The sequence below is a fragment of the Rattus rattus genome, chromosome 15 (assembly GCF_011064425.1).
Source record: "Rattus rattus isolate New Zealand chromosome 15, Rrattus_CSIRO_v1, whole genome shotgun sequence".
NCBI lineage: Eukaryota > Metazoa > Chordata > Mammalia > Rodentia > Muridae > Rattus > Rattus rattus.
This window is the reverse complement of record NC_046168.1, coordinates 1,770,853-1,796,747: the sequence shown is the minus strand read 5'-3', so window position 1 is coordinate 1,796,747 and position 25,895 is coordinate 1,770,853. Positions and strand designations below refer to the sequence as shown.

General features: G+C 38.5%; 1 protein-coding gene across 1 annotated transcript in view; it reads left to right on the top strand.

The window, feature by feature from the left end:
• The first annotated feature begins 1,855 nt into the window (after nucleotides 1-1,855).
• Stk32a (serine/threonine kinase 32A) overlaps nucleotides 1,856-25,895 on the top strand; it is a 108,942-nt gene continuing 84,902 nt past the window's right edge. Inside the window, exon 1 of the mRNA XM_032885965.1 lies at nucleotides 1,856-2,002. Within this exon, the coding sequence (XP_032741856.1) occupies nucleotides 1,951-2,002 (52 nt within the window). The 5' untranslated portion in view covers nucleotides 1,856-1,950. The remainder of the gene's footprint in view (nucleotides 2,003-25,895) is intronic.

Genomic DNA, 25,895 nt, shown 5'->3' with positions numbered 1-25,895 from the left:
TGACTCTTTCTTTGCTCTCCATTTAATGATTCTTTTTAAAGACTATACAGCATTTTGCCAGCAGTTGGCATTTAGTTGGAAAAGTAGCAATTCCTTAATGGATCTTCCTTCCAACAGAAGGCTTGACTTACCTTTTCCTAATGAGAAAATGAGTTTTTCTTCTATACCTAGGGGCTCTTTTAAAAAAATAACTTATTCATAAACCAGGCTCTCTTGGATACTTTCTCTAATTCTGCATCTAAATAAGTATTTTTTTGTGTTTACAAAGTCCAAGGGAAAAAAGTAACAAAACAAAACAAAAGGTCAACAAGTGCTAACAGCTAAAAATAATAAATGTTAAGGAAAAATTACACCTATCAAAATTGTGGAAATAAATGCTCTTTCTATACTCTGTATGCCAGGTACTTTGCTAGTTACTTTATTCTATTGCTTTACTACATACACAAGTCATGTTTTTTCCCAAGTGTAATATTTTTTGAGCTGTATAGCTGAGCTGAATTTTAAAATGTTCTTTTATAAAATCTGGCTCATCCCCTCTTTCTGTAGCTCTAAAAATCCCTGGCCAGTGTTTCCACACAGCAACGGTTTCTTCATCTGATCACAAATGCTATTTTAGATTAAGCCAGGACCACCACCATTGCCCTTATAATGCCTGAATGTCCTGTACCTGGTCTGGTTTGGCCTTTGTGCAAGCCTCCTGGCATTTAAAGGCATTCACGCTTGTGACTCCTGAAGGAGGCACTGTTCTGTCTCCATTTTAGTGGCTAGAGGTTAAGTAACTCTTTCAAGGCCATGACCATGCAATTTTTAGGACTGGAACCCAGATATTGCCAGGATGGCAAGTCTTTACATTCATGTTTTAAAAGAAGTCAATGAATAGATGTACACTATAAAGGAGATTTTATCTCTAAGATATGTTGTATAATTTGAGCTTCAGTGTGATCAGCAGTTGCCGGTCATGTATACTATAAAAGACTTTATGTAGTATTTAAGTATGTATCTACGTTTGCATACTCAGTACACAGACTGTTTTCACAGTTCTAAAAAATCCCATGCCAGTGTTTCTATACATTGGCCTTCTGTAACAGATGTACGAAAGCCAGGGACAATGGGAAGCATCTGTACTCTCTAAACGATTGAGGCTGACGTAGTTAAACAGGAGTTGAAAGCCAGCCTCAGCTACATAAGAGAACATGCCCCCAAACAAAATTTATAAATGTCACAAAATGTACATATTCATGTGCCACAACATAGGGGTCACATAATATCAGCATTTGAATATATATGCCATATATTTACACAGAATTATTTACACAGAGCTCTTTGTGGGTAAAGACCATTGTCAACTCCAAATTCTGGAGAAGAAAAAGTGTTTGTAGGAAGCCAACTACTTGCTAGTGAAGTCTAACCCAGTATGGTGCTTCTCAGGGTGAGGTGAAAGGTAAGGCAACTTCAGATTGTTCTTGGTCACACAGCAAAGAAATGGAAATACAAAGTTAGCCTATTTTTTTAAATATAGAGGTTTGCTAAAATTATTTTTATTTTTATAATCACTTAACTGACCCACCTTTAATGTTTTCTTAATACCTGGGAATGTATTTTGCTTTCCTCCTACTTTGTTGGTAAAGGTTGACTTTTGATGACACTGTGCAGTGTGGCTTCTCCTGTTGCCCTGTGTACCACTGTCATTTCTATTATAATTCTTAAGGACAAACAATTCTTCTACAGCAATACAAATAAATGTTTTTGTTACAATCTCCACTCAGGGCATCTATCACATACTGTATTACAAGGTTTCCTCTCTCTCTCTCTCTCTCTCTCTCTCTCTCTCTCTCTCTCTCTCTCTCTCTCATAGATATCCAAGCCATTTTTGGGGCCTACATTAAACAAAGATGAGTGCTTCTTCCAGAATACTTTAACTAGAGTGTCCAGGTCAGTTCAAACTTGACCATGGGAGCCAACACTTCAAGCAAAGCACCAGTGTTTGATGAAAATGAAGACGGTAAGAAATGTGTCATACCAGCATGTAAAAATGGAATTTTGTGAAGTTGAAATGTAAATGCATGGCTTCACAATAAGTATAAAGAGGGTCAACAGTGTATGTAAGGCTAGGGAGAGTGAATAGCAGGATGAAGTTCAAGGACCTTGTGTGTCGGTATCTAGAATGTATTGTTTACTTTTTATGATGCCTTTGACAACCTTCATAATCATACCATACTACTAGTGGCTTTCCTGCTCCAAAGAGTGCTGTAGTCCATAGTGTTGTGTTTATAAAAAGTTAAGGAGAAAAAGGAATATGTTTGGTGGATGTGTAGTCAGGTATGGGGTAAAGGGTTGCCTCGGTGGGCCCATGCCAAGGCATCCCTTCCCCCTGAGGGACCAACCACATGACAGTATAATATAGAATAGAGTTTATTTAGGATATGGGGAGGGAAGTTGAAAGGGTAGTAGAGACAGAGAGAGAGAGAGAGAGAGGGGAGAGAGAGAGAGAGAGAGAGAGAGAGAGGAGAAGAGAAGAGAAGAGAAGAGAAATAGAGAAGTAGAGGCTGCCCATGCGGAATGAGTGAGATGGGGGAAGGGACAAGAGGACAGAGCAGGAGGAGTAAGAAGGTTAGAACAAGAGAGAGAGGAGGGGCAAGCAGCCCCTTATATAGTGAGTCAGGCACACCTGTCTGTTACCAGGTAACTGTAGGGTGGAGTTTAGACAAAATGCTAAAATATGGTACATATTTAAATTTATGAGTTTCCTTTGCTGTTCCTTTGGCAGTTGAAGTTACTCCCACTCCAAGTCTTCCTCTTTTTCTTGCTCCTCATACTATAGAATTGAGTTTTAAAAAGTAGATGCCTTCTAAATTTCCAACTGTCGTGTTTCTGTATCCCACACATTTCACAGTTGGGGGTCATTGGGAAAATAATCAGTTTCATTGAGGAAAAGGGGAACATTAAAGGTTACTTAGGCAAGGAATACAGGCATGAGTCCTCCTTCCACCCTATCAGTTCCCAGCAGTGGCACATTTGGGATTGGTCTTGGTGCTTGCTGTGTCTTGTTTCCCTCGCATGGTAGTAAGTTAGGCAATCTTACTGAAGTGGATTGAGTGGTAGCTGTTTGCTGCAGTCTAGACAAAGGAACACTGGACCCTAAGTAGTAAGTTCTTCAGGCTTCCAAGAAGGGAGTCCAGAATAACTTCTAAGGAGTTCTAATTGCCCCAGAAGGGAGAAGGGTGGAGCTTCAGGATTCTATTGAACCTTCAACAGACTCTACTATCAGCTAGCTGTTCAGTTCAAGAAATGTGTCTAGTCTTCAAGTTTCAATCTTCACTTCAGAAAAAAGGTGTAAGAGAACCACGAAGATCCTTTCCAGCTGAAAACACATTCTTTGGCTGAATAACACAGCTACCTCTGGATCTTCCAGTTAAGTTCATTGTGTTAGAATGTGAGTTTGATCTTTAAAACAGAAGCAGAACATGAAAAAAATGGGTGTACGCTTCCTTTTCTAGCTGTCTGGGAAGCACGGGCTAGGGCTCCAACTGCCTTGCTTTCCCTGTCTCCTCCCATCTCTAGAGGAATGCCCATGACTTCACACTTACACAGATGGCCCATTTATATCTAACCTCCCCCTGTTAAGAAAGAAAAGTTAGAAAGATGTACTCATTCCTTTAAGGATCTGATCTGGTCTGGCACTTTGATTCACATGCACATACTCAACTTCCAAGTCAGCCTACAAAATGCATTTTATTGTTTTGGGTAGCCATGAACCTTCTAAAAACAAGTTCTTATTACAAAAGGGGGTGGTAATTTTAAGTTTGTCACAGATAGGAAACTGTCATTTGCTATGGCTGATGGACACATTCTGGTATTCAATGTTTGGATGCACTAACACGCAGAGTATTTGATTGGTCCACACGCCTTGTTTCAAATATCAAGCTTTTTACCATCAACATAGGAACAGCATCACTCTCTTCTCTAGAAAGTATTACACAGGGACAGAAAGAATTACATAACTGGGAGGTTCTTAAGCTTTTCATTGCTATTTTCGGTGTCTTCCTTTGTTTTATCAAATAGTTCAAGAAAGGCTCTAGAGACTAGCAATGTTATGGGACTCTTCCATCCTTAGAGCAGGAAGACGGGCAGGCTTGCTTTTCCTGAATCCACTGGAAGTACATACAGCAGCCTCCAGAAAGGGAAGATCTGAAATAAACAGAACATTCCTCCATGTTACCCAGAGGGGTTAGGCTCCCAGTTCATTTGCATAGGCTGTTACCAGTCTACTGCAGAGGTTTTCATTTGTGGGTCAAACAACTCTTTAACAGGGGTCGCCATCTTGCAAGTCCGATATATGCAATATTTGCATTATGATTCACAAAAGTAGCAAAATTACAGTTATGAAGTAGCAATGAAAATAATTTTATGGTTGGGAGTCACCACAACACGAGGAAATGTATTCCAGGATCACAACAATAAGAAGATGGAGAAGCACTGGTTGACTGTGAGCCTGTCACTGCTAGGCTCAGAGAACAGAGGAAGAAGGAAGCCAGGCCTTTGTTCTTTCTCTTGGAGGCTGGAACCTAAAAATTGAAGGCAATCTTGTGTCAAGAACACAAACCTGGGAAGCTCATCAAGAAAAAGACTTTGAGTGAGCTTGGGAACAAAATGACAGTGATAGCTGGGGCTAGAAGGAGCCATTTATATAAAGGCCTCAGAAGAATAGCTCAAACACAGGGAAAAGCTACTCTAGAGCATATAGAATAACAATTTAGGGAGTGTGCACTCACCTACATCATGACAGTCATTGGTGCATGGTGCATGTGAGTTTGTCCAAGATGACTTTCCATATGAGTTTATCCCTTTATAAGATCATTATATTTTGAGAAGGAAAAACATAGCACTCTGATGAAGGCAGTGTGTGTGTGTGTGTGTGTGTGTGTGTGTGTGTGAGCGTGCGCGCGTGTGCATGCGTGCATGCCTGCAGATACTCCTGTATGGAGGTCAGCAGTTGACATTGTGATGCTTCTACTAGACTTACAGGGCCGAAATCCCCCACCAGAATCTGCCTGTCTATTTCCCCCACCCCAGTTCTGGGATGTAAACACAGTTAGCTTTTACTTGGGTTCTGTGGCTCTGAACTTTGATGTTCATGCTAGTGTAGTAAGCATTTTCCTCACTGAGCCATCCCCCAGTCTCTGTTTTTCAATTCAGTAATTCCTATGAGCTTCATTTGGCTGTTTGTGCAGCTGTGGACTGAGCACAAGCTAAGGCTGTATATGACCACTTTCAAGCTTCTGTTCAAATGGGTATCAGCAGCAACAAAATCCCTGGCCAATCAGAGAACGTTAATATCTATTCCAATTTATATCTATATTTCTGTATAAATAATCAAACTGAGCCAGAATCTAGAGCACTAAATGAGCCAATTTAATTACTTAAAAATGCTGCAGAGAAGAACCCTTTAATGTGATGAAAAAAGTATTAACATTTCCTTTAAGTGGTTTAATATTCCCAGTATATATTTGAGAAGAATATTGAATAGTTTTCTCAGACTATGTTTTATAAGTTATTTCTCATGGCTTTGTTCATTTTGAAGATAATTAAGAAATAAGATGAACTGTTGCTAGAGGTCTCTTGAGGTGAACTCTCCTTGTTAGAGAGCATGTTGCAGTGGCTCATCTGACCTCTGACCTTGAAAGATCATCCTGTTTGTTACTTTGGTTGATCTTTGATGATGTAAACTGGAAGATTTATTTGCTAGTTAAGAGCATAGTTTTGCTTATTTAGTCCTTTTTTCTTAAAAAATAGATTTACTTAATTTTACTTTATGTACATTGGTGATTTGACTGCATATATATATATATATATATATATATATATATATATATATATATATATATATACCTATGTGATGGTGGTGTCAGGTCCCCTGGAATTGGAGTTACAAACAGTTGTGAGCTGCCATGTGCTGGGAATTGAATCTGCGTCTTCTTGGAGAGCAGCCAGTGCTCTTAACCACTGAGCCATGTCCCCGGCCCCAGTTTTTTTTTTCTTATAAATCAAATCTTATGTGCTTAGTTTATGCTCTTGGGTAACTGTGAGACTTAGGTAAGAGAATGCAAGTAAAAGAGTCAGAGGTTCCATGTAAAGCAACCACCCGATGGATAATAATTAATAGTAGGATTTACGTTAGTGCCAGAGTTCCTCAGCATGGGCACTTTCAAGTACCTCAGCTTCTCAAAACACATAGACTGTGAGAGCAGATGCCAGTCAATGTGGCTGACTAATGAAACTATTAATTGAATTGAATTAGCAGAATATAGGACTTTATAGGTTCTGAAGAGATCTATATAAGCCAATCATGGTCTCTCAGTTGTCTTGTCTTTTATCTTTTTGAGATGATATTTTCTTTCTTCTTTCCTTTTCTCCTTCAATCCCTATGTGTCTATTAAAGTCACTTGACTTGATGAGCAGACATGTTTTCCCCACACTGAATGACTATACACATATGCTCAGAAAAAGTTAATTAATGTAAATGAATATGTCATTCACACACACAGATAAATTCGAGTCACCTTTATTTTTAAAGTTAATATTGTTAAATCTACTTTAGTTCATCTGACTGAATGCAGTGGTTTTTGGTTTTCTTGGTTATGATAGAATTGCTAATTGGTTCTGCTTGTTTTCTTAAATCATTATTTTAAAAGTTGAAAGGTTGCATAAATTCAACAAAAAGAGGGTGTCTTGCAATGGTTATGGGTAGTAATGTGTCTCCAGGCACACGCAGAGAGCAAAGAGGTGAAAAGCTGGCTTAGTTAGGCCAAGAGACAGCAGTCTTTTGTACCTAAGCTAAGGAAAATTGGCCTTAGGTTAAAAGTTTCTCTAAAGAGTTCAACAATGCCATGAGTTTGCAGAGAGGGAAGCCTCAGTCACTGCATTCTTCTTTGGATTTGGTGGAAACTCAATGTTCTTTCATTTGGCAAACCTTGGCCCCCCGGGTGTGTGGCTGTTTTCAGTTTCCAACTTCTTCTTCAGGGGCAGGGGGAAAGGGGGGTCTTTAAAATGTTGGACCAAGAAAACTGGCCCGAAATTTCAATCCAAAAAAAAAAAAAAAAGAAAAAGAAAAAGAAAAAGAAGAAGACAGACAAAAGAGGAGGTTTACTGAACTGTTTCCAGCTTGAAAGGACTTTAGTATTTAAACACCCATGTAGTACATATTTCTACCCAAGAGGGTAGATCAGATCAGAGTAGAGCAATATTACTTCGTTATATTTATTATGTTAGATTGGAGTGATCAGAACAGTTAAATGACGTTTACCTGGTGAGAATTGTCTTATTTAAATATTTATGCCATCTTGGGTACCTAGCATTCAGTCAATTCCTTTGTCATAAATAACCTTAAGCCCAACTGCTTTTGGAAACATTTTTAGTTTGAAAGTACATTACTCCTCCATGAGAAGGTGCTGGAAAAGTAAAAGGGAGGCACACTAGAATGCCAAGCAAACAGACCTCAAAGTTGGAGCTAACACTTTGGCTTTGCACCTGAGTGTGGCAGGCAATCAGAAACACATTCAATAGAATTTATTCAGATATGGGAAGTTCGCACCTCTTTAGTAATCCACACTCTTATTAATATATCAAAGGTTCAGAAATGACCTAGAATATTAAAATCTCAGTCTTCTTGAGATGTTAGGATATATTTCAAAATTAAACCACTATTTCTTTGGAAATCTTTAAATAATTTGTGGTACAAAATAGTCTGTGGGTTTCAGTTTAGGAAATGAGAGGCTGTCTTGAAAGCATCCTTTTACATCATTTCCCCCCTTTTGGTTAAATAGGAACAGATTTGATGTGAAATATTTTTAATACAATTTGTACATGCATAACAGGATTTTCATATTGCATATGAAGTGATTATTTTTCCCTAAGTACTGTTCATACATTCTCTACTGAAGCATGTTTCATGTCTATTGAGGTTAATGAGGAAAACACAGGAGAGCTCGGTTTAATTCTGGGATGTTGGATTTTTTGTTTAAAGTAACAGCTGAGTTTTTAAAATCATTTTTGTGATTATTTTATTATCAACAATACTTTTAGGAATAAACGAAGTAGTTGCTGATAACCCTTTTCATCCAATCATCTTGAAACTTTAACTAAAGACTGAGGAGAAAGCCTCAGCTCTAGGAATTCCAGAAAACTGCCCAGTCTTAAGATATCGACCAAAGAGGCGACTAGCTGTGCAAACTAGAAAGAGATTTAACCAAGATGTGTTCGGGGAAGGAACATATAACAGGGCCCACTGATGCCAAGTTGGTTTTTAGGGAACTAAAGTGAGCTCTGGGCATAAGAAGACAGAAGGTGGGGTTGGGGGTGCTGGAGGAGATATGCATAATTAAGTAGTGTTGGTTAACATGCCTGGTTGATCATGAGGAAGGTGAGCAGAGGAAGTTGCCTATTGTGTTACACTTTGAGAGGAATAGATTGGTGCCCCAGGTTACCACTTCTTCATCATAGATACAACCCCTCATTAGGTAGCTAGACTATCTTTTAATACATATCATTGCTTAAGTATTTTCAGTCTCTAGTCACATATTTATTGATCTCTGTGGTTTTTTTCTTTTCCCACAAAGCTAGAGGGGCAGTGGGAGCTGGTTAGGCTCAGTTACCAGTCCTCTCCTCAGAACTCAGTCAGTGGAAAAACTGAATTTGTAAGCCTGTGCCTGTGTGTAGATGTTCTTCAATAATTGTGTTAAGAAGACCATCCTGAAAAGCCACGCCTTGCTGTTTGGCTTGCCTTTATTTATTATTAGCCTTTAATTTATGGATATCTTTAATTTAGTGATATCAACTGTGCATAGCCATGTAACCATTTGAGGCTATTTCATGTAGAAAAATAAGCAGTAAGAAGCCAGGGATGGAATACTATTTTTTTTTTTTTGGATCTGGGGACCGAACCCACTGCCTTGCGCTTGCTAGGCAAGCGCTCTACCACTGAGCTAAATCCCCAACCCTTTGGAATACTATTCTTATGAGACATGACAGTGAACACAATAGAGATAGCACATGAGGACTAGGAAACTCAGGGTTATAGATTTGGAATGTAACTACCCAGCACAGACTTTAGTTTTCCTTTTAAAACTATTATTGACTCCTCCCTGGAGACATGTTCACAGTAAAATAAATACAATTAAGCTTGTTTCCTATTTGAGGAGTCCATATTTTTATGTTCTTAAATTTGTTTGTGAGACTAATTTAGCATAAGGGTTGGAAGGTTCTATGTAATGACCAGATAGTAAATATTTTATGATCCGTAGGCAATATGGACAGCCTCCATAACTGCCTGTCAATTCTTTCCTTAATCCATTGTGTGACAAACAGAGCTCCCGATCAATAAAACTTTTTAAACAGTGATATTTGAGTTCCCAGATATTCTCAGTCCTCATCAGATGTTGTTCTTTGATTTTTTTCTAGTCAATTAAATGCAAAAGTGATTATTAGTTCATGAAATGTATGAAAATTTATGGTGGGCTAAGTTTGGTCCGTTACATTTAGTAGGCACCCTGGGAACCTTTCTGGATTCACAACCAAATCCCCTGGATTTAAGAGATGCAGCAAAAAAGCCTTATCTGTTCTTTGATAGTCCAATCTTTACTAGCTCTCACTTACGTCAACCCCTGAGATCCAGTGGGATTACTTTGAACAATAAAAAAATGTACTAGTTGGGAAGAATAGAAAGATAGATAGGCAGACAGACATAGACATATTGTATACATACATGCAAACATACATAGAGTATGTAATTCCAATAAATAATTTAAGTTAAATATTATAACCTGTATTGCACTTGAAATATGACTAAAGGAAGATTTGATTCCTACTAAGAATGTGGATTCAGTTGAACAGCAACCAAAAGTTGAAAAGATTAATCCTTCATTTTGCCTCACTGTCCTATTTTGTGGTTTCTTCTATAATGTCAGTGTATTTCTGACGTGCAAATAAATTTATGAATTGGGGCCCAGGCGGCAGGACATGAAACACTTAGTGTCCTTTGCTTCGTCTTGGCAGCAGTGATGGGTCACAGCAAATCTTAGACTTCCTGGGGCACCATGTTTCATAAAAGAAAGGGCTGACATTGTGCGCAGCAGCTGTCATTTACTCCGGAGGCGACTTCTCTGGAGAAATTCCACCATGGTTTTAAAGGGCTTGCCAGACTCCCAATGCCTTAACTATTTGCTGCCACTTTTGTTTGGGATGGTGGTGGACCAGTGATGTGCTGGAGTCATTTTTCACTCGTGGGTCGTATGCAGTTGAGAGTCTGCCTTTGCCCATAACTAGTACCAAGCCATGTCTGGGAACCATGGCTCCCAGATGCTTTCTGTGGATCAGTGCCAAAATGACCAAGTTTCATTTGTCTGTGGGAAAACGAGGAAATTAGGGTAAGGTAGTAAATTTCTCACCAAGCTAACCCTATTAAAATATTAATTCTCTTTTTGATCCATGTTGCTGTGTTTGTAGCATTTGAAGGTTGTGAAAATAGAAATTATATTTTTGCAGTGAAAACTTAGGTAAGTGATTTGCCTCTAACTGGTTTTGTATCATATGTAAAAGGAAGCAGATAGCAGTGTTTGCCTTGTGTAGTTTTCATGGAGTGTGAAGCATTTGACTGGTGTCAGGTACATAATAATTATTCATTTTCATCATTATTATCAGAATTATAGTTTTCAGTGATTTTTCTTGGTAAATAAAGAAAAGCCACTCAGTGCTGTTTTCATTTATTGTCATATATATGGCATATATATGTATATAGGATATAGAGAAGGGGAAAGGAAGAAAAATAGGAGGTTTTCTAATGTATAAAATTCAAAGTCATATCAGAAGTCTATGTATAACTGTTATGTAGGCATTAGGAACTGACTTGGAGATAATATAAAATGATTTGTTTTATGAGGACCACTGTCATTATATAAGTGTGATATGATAGTGCCCGAACCACCATGGTGACTGGAGATGGAATTTACGGAAACTTTTGAAAGCTTAAAGAACACCCATTTCTACACAAAACAATAAGAAACCAGTGGTGTTTTGAATGTGGAATAAAATGGACAGGACAAAAGAGACTCAGTATCCCTGGTCTTTGCTTGAGAAGAGTGGGTAATAGGAGCTCGGCACGTACAGAGGCTGAGTCATGAGCTTTCTTCGAATCTGGTGTTGTCAAGTGATATGGGTTAGTGTTTATTCAACCTGACACAAACTAGAGTCACTTATGAAGAGAGAACCTCATCAGCTTGGCTTCATAAGCAAGTCTGTGAGGGACATGTTCCTGGTCAGTGGTTAGTGTGGAAGGGTCCAATATACTGTAGGTGATGCCACCCTTGGGCAGATGTTGTACATGCAGATAGAGCACTCATATACATATATACATATATTTAAAACAAAAAGAAGGCTAAGCAAACTGTGAAGAGTAAACCAGTAAACAGCTAGGTTTCTGTTGCTGCCTTAAGCTCCTGTTCTGACTTCTCTCTATTACTGTCAGTTGACTGTAAATAGAAGATGAAATGAAAACCTTCCCATGTGAGCTGATTTTAATCATTGTTTTATCAGCAACCAGAGGCAAAGTGGACCCAAGTAGAAGACTAGAACTGTGTCCAGTGATGAGTGCAAAATCTGGGTCAGAAACAGAGGCACAGAGACTTATTCTTCACACACTGATGAGTCTTAAGGTAGGGCAGGGATAGAAAGGAGGAAGCTGAGAAGTAGGCAGAGGAGAGTGATCCCACTAAGGAAAGAGATGAAACAGGCAGATCAGAATGAACAAGGTTCATCTCAAAATGTAAGAAATGAAAATGTTCAGAGAAAGAGGGAGATGCCCCTGTATGGATGAACAGGCAGGCGTATCTGTAGGCAAGGAAACAAAGAGGTACCTGGTGTTCTTGACAAGAACATGGCAATAGGATTGTGCAAGCATGAGCTGACAAAATGTTAGTTTGTTAGGAAGTAGATACGGCAAATATACATGACTTCTTGAAGGCATTTGATTTACAAATAAGCAGAGGATGAACCAAAAGCCAAAGCTGAGTATAGTGATAGATCAGAGAAACCTTTGCAGAAGAAATATAAGGGAAGGAAGAGTTAAATCAAAAGACTAGGGACCAGGGCTGGCTTCAACAATGTAGCATCTTGGTAGTCACACGTGGTCTGCCACTCAAAATATTATAATTATTTTTGAGTATGATCCTTGGGTTTTGATTTTCTGTAAGGTCTTCCAAGTTCATTCTTGAACTGTGTGTATAAGAGAAGGAAAGAAAAAGAGAGAATGGGATAACAATTTTTTTCCTGGGAATGGACACCTTGGCTCATGCCATTCTGCTTTCCCTGTTAGGGATAGGGTTTGGCTGTTTATTGGGAACCAAAACTTCTGCCAGATTCTACAATACTAAGAGTCTTTGTAGTGATTCAAAGGTGATAGGTGTGTGAGAGACAGCAACCCATCCCTAGAAAGGGCACAGTAATGGCTCATCACTCCAAGATGGCAGCTTTTCTGGTGGGTTCCTTTATCTTATGTCCTCAGCCAGCACTGTTTCTACATCCAGATACAAGAAAAGTTCATAGACAAAACATAAAAATCTATTAGAAATAAATTCATAGAGGCAGTAAATAATCGTAATGTATATTATCATCAGAAAGGCAATATAAACACGCATGGTCTGGATTGATCCTGGCACAGGAAGGTTCAACTACTGGCCTGACAAAGGGAAATGAACTGACTTGGGGCAATCACTCTTCGCCTTGCTCTGATTCCTGATCACACATTGCTGTGAGTAATTTCATTTCCGATTGGTATTCATCTTCAGTTCTGCGGTAAGTCACAGCTGGACCTCACGAACTAGATTACTGCAGATTGGAGGTTCTTCCCTCAAATCAATCATTCAGTGACTCTTGGAGTTTACTTACCTTTCTTTACTCACATTGAGTCAATGCTTCAGTGGCTATTATCATGTATTCTCATTCACCATCATTTTCTTTAGACTGCTTTAGCCCAATGAAACGCTTAGGGTGCCTGTGATATTACCTGTATTTATTTTTATAAAATACAAATGCTGCTTTGATAACGTCACTTTCTATCCAGAGTACAAAATAGAAGGATGACCATTCTAAATTTAATACCTGATTACAGTATTAAAAGGAATTACTGATTAAGTCTTAAATTCCTGTGTACTGCGGTTAGCCCTCCTGCTCTCCCATGCACCTCACTGAAGACTGGAGATAGCATATTCTTTTCGAGTCAGTACTGTGGGAAAGGCACACAGAGAAAAACTTTTGGTCTACAGACTATCATGGCTAATTTTTTGAGGTATTTGTTTCACAAGTTTCTTCTCTATCCTAGTATTTTTCATCTTGATTCTCCTAGATATTTTTTAATTTATTGCTTTATTTACTTGTTTTTTCACTTGTGTTCTCTTCTAACTGGAGTGTAAAGTTCACTAAACTCTGGAAATTCCTTCTATTGTATACAGCTTTGAATAATGTCTCTGCCTTATTGAATAAATCAGTGCATTCAAGTCATTGTCAAGACCGGATACATTTATAAGAGGCATATGATATGTTTGGGGTGATAACGTATACTTCAAGAACCCCGCTTCCATGAATATTGTGTGTAATCTATTGCAACTACTTAAAATTTGAGCTGTTGAAACTATAATTTAGTGGCTATGAAATTCTACAATATAAATATACTTCAATATACCTAAAATATGCATAGTTTTAAATGTAGGTGCTAAAAACAAATATCTTTTACATTGAAATGCTGTAATTTAATAAATCCTTAATTTTGAAAAAATTATTGCAGAAGGAAAGAGTGAATATCCTCTATGGTTGAGAATTAAAATAATTTACATATAATACAACAGTATTTAAAGAAGTTTGGTTGGCTTACTTAAATAGGATTAATTATAAATGTACACAATATTTAAAAATAAATACAGCTTGCATTTTAGTAAATACAATTAAGAAGCTTTTAAAAATTTATGGATGCTTTTAAACCATTTGTTGAAAAGTGAGTTATTTTAGCATTTATAGTAGAAAATATAGATTATATTTAATCGAGCATTTTAAACAGTATAAGTGTACAATTCAGAAACATTAAGCACCGTGACAGAACTGCTACCACCATTCATTCATCTCTAGAACATTCTTTTTTTTCTAATGAGAAACAGGATGTCCATTAAACAACTCAGGTCCTTCTGCCTTCTGCCCCTAGTAACTCTTCCTAGCTCTTGTCCCCATGAACGAGGGTATTCTAAGCACTTTGTATAAGGTGAACCCTTTAAGATTGTCCCTTTTTGTCTAGCTTCTTTCACTTTACTCAGGTTCATTACTTCAATATGTATCAGAATCTCATTATTTTTAGTTGTTAATAGTATTGTGTTCTACAGCGATATTACTCATCTTTACTTATTCTTTTGTGCTATAGACTCTTGGACTATTTATTTGAACTATTGAGATCATGCTGCTGTAGATATTAGTAGACAAGTATTCCTTTGAGTTTCTGTTCTTAAACTTTGGCCTATATTTCTAGGAGCAATGTTGCTCAAAGAAAACTCTTAAAATTCAGCTTTGCAAGGCAATTAACCTGGGGTCTGCATGTTAATATAAATATATAAATAAGGATGAGAAATGATGCTTGTATCCCTTCAAGATATTGTCCATGAAAAAAAAAACTCTGTAGTGAGCTAATAGCTGGAGTAAGGACCATGCCTGAATCTGCAGCCTGGACCTCATGACATTTTTTTTTACTTATACGGTGCCCTAAAGGCCAGATATTAACATGGATATATCATATTAATTTCATCCAGCATGTGTCATACATGTGGAACTTCAGTAGTCAGTACATTCTGAGAGAAACAGTACATAATAGAAACACATTCTCCTCTTTGGGCTAGTATTGGCACCAGTGACATCCCTTGGAATTCTAGAGGGTGCTCCCATCAATATCTTAGATTGGCTGAGTAGCTCCTTAATGATTTCTAATTGTAAATATATAAGTCCATCTATTCTGTGTGCTCTAGGAATTATTATTAGCCAACATCTTGCTGCCACAGAGCATTTGCCATTCTACCTGTATTTTGAGATAGTTACAGAAGTATGTGCTCTTATCTAAAGTGAAGAGCTTGGATTTTGGAGACACTCTTCACATAAACTTTCTTAACACTGCTGCATCACAGAGCTGTTGGTTTATAAGAAGAGAAATCCATTGTCTCAGGACCATGTAAGACAGAGATGTGAAATCAAGATATATCAAGGTCAAACTCCCTTTCCATTCTCTGGTTTTGTGTTGCCCAGACTCACCAAAGGTCTGGTAGCCCAGGGTTCTGTGTCTTGAGGCAGGGTAACTTCAAATATGTCTGTGTCTTTCACAACTATCTTCACACTATGGAATACCTATGGGATTTTCTCTCTACACGGAAGGATGCTATCTGACACCATCTAAATTGAACTAAGTATATTTGTTATCAAAATCATTGCCAAATAAGTTCATATTATTCATGTGTCATGTGTTAGAACATAACTCCGTAGGAGAAACTCCAATTATAGTAGACATTCTTGATTTGATTATAAATTTCAAACTCGGGGGTTAGGGATTTAGCTCAGTGGTAGAGCGCTTGCCTAGGAAGCGCAAGGCCCTGGGTTCGGTCCCCAGCTCCGAAAAAAAGAACCAATAAATAAATAAATAAATAAATAAATAAATAAATAAATAAATAAATTTCAAACTCTCACAAGCTCCAATACGTTACCCACTGTCTTTTATCTGATTTCTTTGAGTAAAGATCGATGTAGATTAAATAAAATAAGGTAAAATGGCTAGCACATTTTCCCACAAACTAAAGGTTCCAATGTGGCAGTAGTTTAGATTGTCATTAGCTCTGCAGCAGGCCTATGTTTACTGTTTTACCTTAGGATTCTGTCTTAGAGAAGAGTATCATCCTTTTGCAGAAGATCTGATTCTTAGCACAGAATCCATAATTTTTTTCAAGGAACTCAGTAAGTTATACAAAGCTAAGTTTGTTCTTTGAATTCTCTTCTTTCTTATTTTAATCTGGAGAAAAAAGTTCCTGGGCTCATCAAAGGCATCCATGTGGTTCTGCCAAATTTAAGAATGAGTTTGCATTCACATGCAGAAGTTCATGGTTCTCTTAGGAGAGAAGTTGGATAGGGGACCTTCAATCTAGACAATTTGGGGCTAACTTGGTGAGAGAGATTGCCATCAGAGTGATCAGAGGTTATAAAAGCAGATCTCATAATATAGGTATTTCAAGCAGTCTCTTCTTAATCATAGTAGTCATTATGAGAAAATGATCATCTGCACTAATGTACAAAACGGGGGACTGAAACTCTGAGAGAAGAACATGTACACAGCCAATGAGAAGGAGGTAGAAGTGAAATGCTCACCCTCTACTGTTGGCCTCCAAGTCCAAGAAGAACACTGTGCACCTCACATTTGCTCATCCTTTCTTTACCAATTTGGCTCATAAAATAATCTTGGGCATTAAATAAGAAAGCCATTATCATCTGCTTCGCTTCCTTGATTCAGTGAGATGACTCTAAAATGATTTCCAAAGATCCACTAACCAAAGTCACAAAAACAGAGAATGCTAAATAAATGGTTAACTCTTACTCTTATATATAATTCTTTCAAAAACAAAATTAGCTCTTGTTTATTAGGTATTTGCTATAATCTCTCTATATATTTACTATGCATCATTTCACTTACTCCTTATCACTTTTTATAAGATAGGTGTTATAACTCCATGGCATAGTGTCAGAAAACACCTTCTGGAGAGTGTGAACAGAATATATTCTTGTATTTTCTTTCATTCATTCATTCATTCATTCATTCATTCATTCATTCATTCATTCATTGTCTCTGTCTCTGTCTCTCTGTCTCTCTGTCTCTCTGTCTCTCTGTCTCTCTGTCTCTCTCTCTGTCTCTCTCTCTCTCTCTCTCTCTCTCTCTCTCTCTCTCTCTCTCTCTCCCCTTCTCTCTAATGGGGGAGTCTCCTTATGTAGCCCAGGCCAGCTTTAAAGACACAATCTCATGGCTCACTCTTCTAAATTTTTGGATTGCCATTATTCACGACCATACCCTGCTTGACATTTTCTCTAACATCACCTGGTTTAAGATCTTGGCCCAGAAAACCAGGGCAGAGGAGATTTTACAATTAGACTAGAAACTAGAAAGCAGACAGGATGCAGTCAGAAGAACCAAGTTTTAAGTAGAGAGAGCCTGGTCCCGAGCAGATTCACCAACTAAAGCTCCCAGTCATTAGGAAAAGCAGTGCCAGGAGCCACTAGAGGCAGAGATGAAATGGGAGATCTAAAGTTGAGAGCACTTGCTTATCAGTTCAGAAATTTATTTCCTTCTAATACCCTGCCAGGGAAAAAGAAACAAAACTAAAGCAAAACAAATAGGCAAACAAGCAAAAACAGAAAAAAAGTGATTGTCCATGCTGCTATGTGGGTTTTCCTCTATAAAGGAAGCATCCTTAATGAAAAGATTGGGGATGGCTACAGGAGTCGAGGGCCTGGGCAGAGGGATGTCTCCACATTCCTCTCTTCCCACCGTCTCCCCACTTCTCAAAGTAGCCATCTCCCAGAGTATTTTTGGAGAGTTTTGGTAAGTCCGTATCCTAGGCACGTCTACATAGAAGTTAAGGAGACACTTACTCCACACAAGATCCACATGCTTAGAATTGCCTGACAGGACACTAGGTATACGCATTTAAATATGAGGATTTCAGACACTCGTAAAAGGTTCTGACATGACTTGACTTGTCGAATCCCAAGTAGATTTGCATCGAGAAAGAGGAGAAACAACTTAGGGAAACTATATTGTGAGACAGAAAAAAAATCTAAAAGCAACAGGGAGGAAAGGGGGTAGAGTACTAGCCAGAAAGCAAAAATTAGTTTTAAGAAAACATCTTTAAGCATAAGTAAAAAAATTTCAAAGATGATTAAGGAGATAAATTTAGGGAAGTTTGTTAAAACAAGAAAACAGAGATAGGAGATAAAAAGGAAATCTAAGAACATTTAAGGGCAGGGTAATAAGAATTGTAGTTTCTAAACCATATGAGCTGAGGAAATGATGTATATGTATGTAATCCCAGAACATGAAGGGCTATGACAGGAGGATCCTGAGTTCAAAGCCAACCTGGGGTATAGAGCAAGAGAAAAGTTCAAAATGATAGGGAACAATAGCAGCTGCAAGGTCCAGCAGGGGACAAAGGTAGAGATGAAGGGGAACCAACACTGTAATTGACAAAAATGATGCTGGAATTGGTGTCACATCCTCTGTCATGATGACATTTGGATATAGTCAACATAAATATATGGTTAGGTTCTGGAGAAGAAAATTTTGGTCCAATGAAGTAGGCATGAAAACAGTGACGGACTTCTTAGTGAAACATTAAAAGTTGGCAAAGAGGGAGGGCGGTGCTTCCGAGTTCTGAGGGGAAAAAGGCCGTTTCTAATAGTGACATTCAACACAGAGGCAAATTACCAGTGAGCAAGTAATGTGAGTCTTCACAGTATTTTAAAATTATATCTGTATTCGGTTGTATTTTTCTTATAAAGATGCTGTGGGGTATGTTTATTCAAAAAGCAGGACAGTCCTAGAGTACAGGTGAAGGACAGACAGCTCAGGAGAACTCCTGCCCAGAAAAGGAAATGAGCTGACTGGAACAGGTCAGAGGATTCTTGGGAAACTTCTATAAAGATGTCATTATGACTGATGTCCCTGAACTCAAACAAAGAGATTAGACAACTAAGTTTAGAAATGAAAGGAGGAATAAAAACACATAGGCAAGTAAAGACATGTGTGGACAAGACAATTAGTCCCCCAGGGAAAATGACAAGCATGCAGTGGTGACATTCACCATCCATCAGAACCAGGGATCACAACAACAGGGGAATCCTGGTATACTGCATGACACTGATGTGGCATGCCTTTATGACTCCACTAGGAAGAAAGGAAGTAAGGATTATGATGTAGCTGAAATGAGAAGGGCAGATATAATCATATTGGAAACATGGGAGCATGCTGAGTTTAAAACCAAAAGAGTAAGCGAATGAGGTTATCTCCACCCACCGTCTTTGACATCCAATAACTAATGAGTAACACTGAAAAGATACACTGTTTTAAGATACGATGGGAACTACCCATGTAGAATAGCTGCTTCTGTGTGGGAAAGACTTGGAGAACAATGGGTAACATGACTCACACTTTTCATAAAAAAATCTAGAAATATTTGATTATTTAAGCTCTCTATAAGCACAACTGATTATAAAAATTTAAAAATAAAGGATTTTGAAAGAAATAGATCAAAAAAAACCCCTGAGTGATAGTTGCTTTTAGGTAGTTCTATTTATTTATTTATTTATTTATTTATTTATTTATTTATTTATTTATTTATTTTTGGTTTCTACTGTATTGTATTTTTATAACTAAAACATTTTAAATAAGAAATAACCTTTAGTGTGAACAATAAGTTGGATCCAGATGTATTTTACAGTATCTTGTAAGTGGGGACTGTAGAAGCCTAATACAACCCTTGCTGAATCAAATCAATTTTTATCTTTTATCAAAGCATTCAATCCTCATTAAAAGCTAAGAAATACAACAGCCATGTTTTAGTCTTCTCTTCCATTGCTGATGGCCCACAATACCATTCAAACTGAACTGATAGCAAACTGCTGCAATACACTTGCTGTTTTTGATCTGTCCATCTGTCTGTCATCCATCCATCTGTCCATCTGGTCTGCCTGTCTATCATCTATCTAGTTTCACTTTTTTTGCTATAACACAAAAGCACTTTGGAGAAGGAAAGGGCTTAGTTTAGTTTATAGGTAATGTAGTCCCTCATTGAAGGACGTCAAGGCATGATTTAAAGTAGAAACCATGAAGGAATGCTGCTTGCTGCCTTGCTTACAGGCTCATGCTTCATTAACTTGCTTAGACAGCTCAGTACCTCTGTCCAGGGACTAGAACCCCTGACTATGGGCTGAGCGCTCCTACATCAATTATCCATGAGAATAGTCCCTAGCAGATATGCTTTGAAAAAGACAGTTACTCAGTTAAAACTAGTTTCTGGTGATTCTAAGCTATGGCAAGTTGACAGTTAATGATAACTAGGACACTATCATCTTTCTTCATATTACCTATCAACCTATCATTTGTTAATTATATTGCCCTGTCATCATTTTCTCCTATCTATCTATCTATCTATCTATCTATCTATCTATCTATCTATCTATCTATCCATTGTCATTCATTTATTTATTTTTCCATCTATCATATGTCTTTCTGCCTATCTATCAATCATCCATCTTTCCCTTCCAGAAAACTTAGTTAATTTCAATGACACATGTGCTATAGAAAAATAAAATCATGAAAACCAACAAGGGGTTTTCAGACTGCTAAATCTGCTCTTGTGTGTCTCAATCTCCTTCCCCTTGGGGAACACAGGTTTCCTGAGGACATGGCTGAGTCCATCTTGCCTTTCCTTTCCCTATCAGTACTTACAGAGTCCCAAGCACCCAGATGCTCACTGAAGGTTTGCTGATTTGACTCTCCAGCACAGCTGTGGCTTCTGGGGGCGTGATTTCAGCTTCTTTCCTGTCTTACTGTGACTGTCCTAAAAGGCAGTAAGCAAGCACTTCTGGCTAAGTGATTCCATTTGAGAGACCACACAGCAGATGAGATACTCATCAGATTCATGCAGAGCTGTACAATGGACATAAAGAATTATTTTCTTAAGTGCTACCTCAAATCTCTCTGGCCCTTTTCTTCTTTCCTTGGCCAACCATGCAGTATCCACTCTTACAAGCAAACAGGGTTAGAGCAGGGGCTGATTCTATCTCGGTTTGGCAGGCTGTGATTTAATTTTGGTGCCTTTCTGTTGCCATAGTGAAATACACTTAACTCCTGTTCAAAGATCACACAGCTCCAACAAAGGAAATATCCTCTGACTCTCCTCTTAATTATTCTCAGTTGCTGTAGAGCTTCTACCCAGGTCCTCACTTAGGAGACTTAGTGTTTATGAAGTAGATGGAGAAAAAAATGGCAACTCTCAGCACTCTGCCTCATTTGGGAAATAGTGCAAAGATTAAGGTTTGAAAATAGAAATCCAGTATGTGCAAAGAAATCTGAACTGGCAATAGTATTAGAAAAGCATCCACATGGAGACTTCCATTACTATCTACTCCATGAAGACGTCCTAACACACATTCTATTCTCTCTCTCTCTCTCTCTCTCTCTCTCTCTCTCTCTCTCTCTCTCTCTCTCTCTCTCTCTCTCTCTCTGTGTGTGTGTGTGCATGCTCATGCATGCATTGCATTTGTTTCACAGGAAGGTCAGAGGACAACCTCCAGAAGTGGATTCTCTCCTTCCATCATCTGGATCCTACAGATTGAACTCAGGTTGTTAGGCTTGGGGCCACGTACATTTACCTATTGAAACATCCTGCTGTTCCCAAGAGGTCTTTTAGCAATAGGTTGTTGGTGTGACCTCTTAGGATGTACACAGTACATCCTAACAATGATGTGCTAGAAAATGATAAACAACAAAAAAATTATATTTTCTTCGAAAGACATCCAAGTATCTTGGTACTGGTACTTCATTCCTCAATCTTAGTTAACAAGTGTCTATTAAGTGTGTTTTTCAAATTACTCAGCCTATATTCTTTGTACTAAATGTACTTTGTCAAATTCTCCAGTGGTTGTAGTAACAATTCTTATAGTGAGATCCTACTCTGCTAAAAACCACTTGGTTTACATCATTACTATAGCTTAAGTTACCTTGGCTTTATAATAATTTTAGAAGCCGGACTATGTGTGATCAGAATCTTACAGAGGAAAAAAGTGAAATGTAGAGAAATTAACCACTGTGCTTAAAATTGTTAACTCAAAATGGTAGCATAGCCCAAATCCGAACTCAGAGTTCCATAGCGGTGCTAATGTATTCTAGATCTCAGGCTCATTGTAATGTTGAAATCATTGAACTTGGAGCCATACAAAGCTGGACTGAAGTCTGAGCTGCAATATTGGGGGATTCCATTTTTTGGGTGTTGCTTTAGTTAGGGTTTCATTCCTGTGAAGAGACATCATGATCAAGGAAATTGTTAGAAGGGCAACACTTAACTGGGGCTAGCTTATAGGTGTATAGGCTCAGTCCATTATCAAGACAGGAGCATGGCAGTGTCCAGACAGGCATGGTGGTAGGAGGAGCTGAGTTTTTTTTTTATATTAACTTGAGTATTTCTTATATACATTTCGAGTGTTATTCCCTTTCCCGGTTTCCGGGCAAACATCCCCTTCCCTCCCCCCCTTCCTTATGGGTGTTCCCCTCCCCACCCTCCCCCCATTGCCGCCCTCCCCCCGACAGTCTAGTTCACTGGGGGTTCAGTCTTAGCAGGACCCAGGGCTTCCCCTTCCACTGGTGCTCTTACTAGGATATTCATTGCTACCTATGAGGTCAGAGTCCAGGGTCAGTCCATATATAGTCTTTAGGTAGTGGCTTAGTCCCTGGAAGCTCTGGTTGCTTGGCATTGTTGTACATATGGGGTCTCAAGCCCCTTCAAGCTCTTCCAGTTCTTTCTCTGATTCCTTCAACGGGGGTCCCGTTCTCAGTTCAATGGTTTGCTGCTGGCATTCGCCTCTGTATTTGCTGTATTCTGGCTGTGTCTCTCAGGATCGATCTACATCCGGCTCCTGTCGGTCTGCACTTCTTTGCTTCATCCATCTTGTCTAATTGGGTGGCTGTATATGTATGGGCCACATGTGGGGCAGGCTCTGAATGGGTGTTCCTTCAGTCTCTGTTTTAATCTTTGCCTCTCTATTCCCTGCCAAGGGTATTCTTGTTCCCCTTTTAAAGAAGGAGTGAAGCATTCACATTTTGATCATCCGTCTTGAGTTTCATTTGTTCTAGGCATCTAGGGTAATTCAAGCATTTGGGCTAATAGCCACTTATCAGTGAGTGCATACCATGTATGTCTTTCTGTGATTGGGTTAGCTCACTCAGGATGATATTTTCCAGTTCCAACCATTTGCCTACGAATTTCATAAAGTCGTTGTTTTTGATAGCTGAGTAATATTCCATTGTGTAGATGTACCACATTTTCTGTATCCATTCCTCTGTTGAAGGGCATCTGGGTTCTTTCCAGCTTCTGGCTATTATAAATAAGGCTGCGATGAACATAGTGGAGCACGTGTCTTTTTTATATGTTGGGGCATCTTTTGGGTATATGCCCAAGAGAGGTATAGCTGGATCCTCAGGCAGTTCAATGTCCAATTTTCTGAGGAACCTCCAGACTGATTTCCAGAATGGTTGTATCAGTCTGCAACCCCACCAACAATGGAGGAGTGTTCCTCTTTCTCCACATCCTCACCAGCATTTGCTGTCACCTGAGTTTTTGATCTTAGCCATTCTCACTGGTGTGAGGTGAAATCTCAGGGTTGTTTTGATTTGCATTTCCCTGATGACTAAAGATGTTGAACATTTCTTTAGGTGTTTCTCAGCCATTCGGCATTCCTCAGCTGTGAATTCTTTGTTTAGCTCTGAACCCCATTTTTTAATAGGGTTATTTGTCTCCCTGCGGTCTAACTTTTTTGAGTTCTTTGTATATTTTGGATATAAGGCCTCTATCTGTTGTAGGATTGGTAAAGATCTTTTTCCCAATCTGTTGGTTGCCGCTTTGTCCTAACCACAGTGTCCTTTGCCTTACAGAAGCTTTGTAGTTTTATGAGATCCCATTTGTCGATTCTTGATCTTAGAGCATAAGCCATTGGTGTTTTGTTCAGGAAATTTTTTCCAGTGCCCATGTGTTCCAGATGCTTCCTAGTTTTTCTTCTATTAGTTTGAGTGTGTCTGGTTTGATGTGGAGGTCCTTGATCCACTTGGACTTAAGCTTTGTACAGGGTGATAAGCATGGATCGATCTGCATTCTTCTACATGTTGACCTCCAGTTGAACTAGCACCATTTGCTGAAAATGCTATCTTTTTTCCATTGGATGGTTTTGGCTCCTTTGTCAAAAATCAAGTGACCATAGGTGTGTGGGTTCATTTCTGGGTCTTCAATTCTGTTCCATTGGTCTATCTGTCTGTCTCTGTACCAATACCATGCAGTTTTTATCACTATTGCTCTGTAATAGTGCTTGAGTTCAGGGATAGTGATTCCCCCTGAAGTCCTTTTATTGTTGAGGATAGTTTTAGCTATCCTGGGTTTTTTGTTATTCCAGATGAATTTGCCAATTGTTCTGTCTAACTCTTTGAAGAATTGGATTGGTATTTTGATGGGGATTGCATTGAATCTGTAGATCGCTTTTGGTAAAATGGCCATTTTTACTATATTAATCCTGCCAATCCATGAGCATGGGAGATCTTTCCATCTTCTGAGGTCTTCTTCAATTTGTTTCTTCAGAGTCTTGAAGTTCTTGTTGTACAAATCTTTTACTTGCTTGGTTAAAGTCACACCGAGGTACTTTATATTATTTGGGTCTATTATGAAGGGTGTCGTTTCCCTAATTTCTTTCTCTGGTTTGTTTTTTTTTTGTAGAGGAAGGCTACTGATTTATTTGAGTTAATTTTATACCCAGCCACTTTGTTGAAGTTGTTTATCAGCTTTAGTAGTTCTCTGGTGGAACTTTTGGGATCACTTAAATATACTATCATATCATCTGCAAATAGTGATATTTTGACTTCTTCTTTTCCGATCTGTATCCCTTGACCTCCTTTTGTTGTCTGATTGCTCTGGCTAGAACTTCAAGAACTATATTGAATAAGTAGGGAGAGTGGGGCAGCCTTGTCTAGTCCCTGATTTTAGTGGGATTGCTTCAAGTTTCTCTCCATTTAGTTTAATGTTAGCCACTGGTTTGCTGTATATGGCTTTTACTATGTTTAGGTATGGACCTTAAATTCCTATTCTTTCCAGGACTTTTATCATGAAGGGGTGTTGAATTTTGTCAAATGCTTTCTCAGAATCTAATGAAATGATCATGTGGTTTTGTTCTTTCAGTTTGTTTATATAATGGATCACGTTGATGGTTTTCCCTATATTAAACCATCCCTGCATGCCTGGGATGAAGCCTACTTGATCATGGTGGATGATTGTTTTGATGTGCTCTTGGATTCGGTTTGCCAGAATTTTGTTGAGTATTTTTGCGTCGATGTTCATAAGGGAAATTGGTCTGAAGTTCTCTTTCTTTGTTGGGTCTTTGTGTGGTTTAGGTATAAGAGTAATTGTGGCTTCATAGAAGGAGTTCGGTAGTGCTCCATCTGTTTCAATTTTGTGGAATAGTTTCGATAATATTGGTATGAGGTCTTCTATGAAGGTCTGATAGAATTCTGCACCAAACCCATCTGGACCTGGGCTCTTTTGGTTGGGAGACCTTTAATGACTGCTTCTATTTCCTTAGGAGTTATGGGGTTGTTTAACTGGTTTATCTGTTCCTGATTTAACTTCGATTGCCTGGTATCTGTCTAGGAAATTGTCCATTTCCTGCAGATTTTCAAGTTTTGTTGAATATAGGCTTTTATAGTAAGATCTGATGATTTTTTTTTTTAATTTCCTCTGAATCTGTAGTTATGTCTCCCTTTTCATTTCTGATTTTGTTAATTTGGACACACTCTCTGTGTCCTCTCGTTAGTCTGGCTAAGGGTTTATCTATCTTGAGCTGAGATTTTTATGTCTTGTTCTGAAGGCAAACAGAAGACTGGCTCTCAGGGAGTTAGGATGAGTGTCTTAAGGCCCATGCCCACAATGACACATTTTCTTTGAGTGGCAGCTGCTTCTTGACATACCCCAATCTATTCATTGGCTCGCTAAGCTAGACTTGCCTAGGATTGTTTCTTTGGTTGTCAT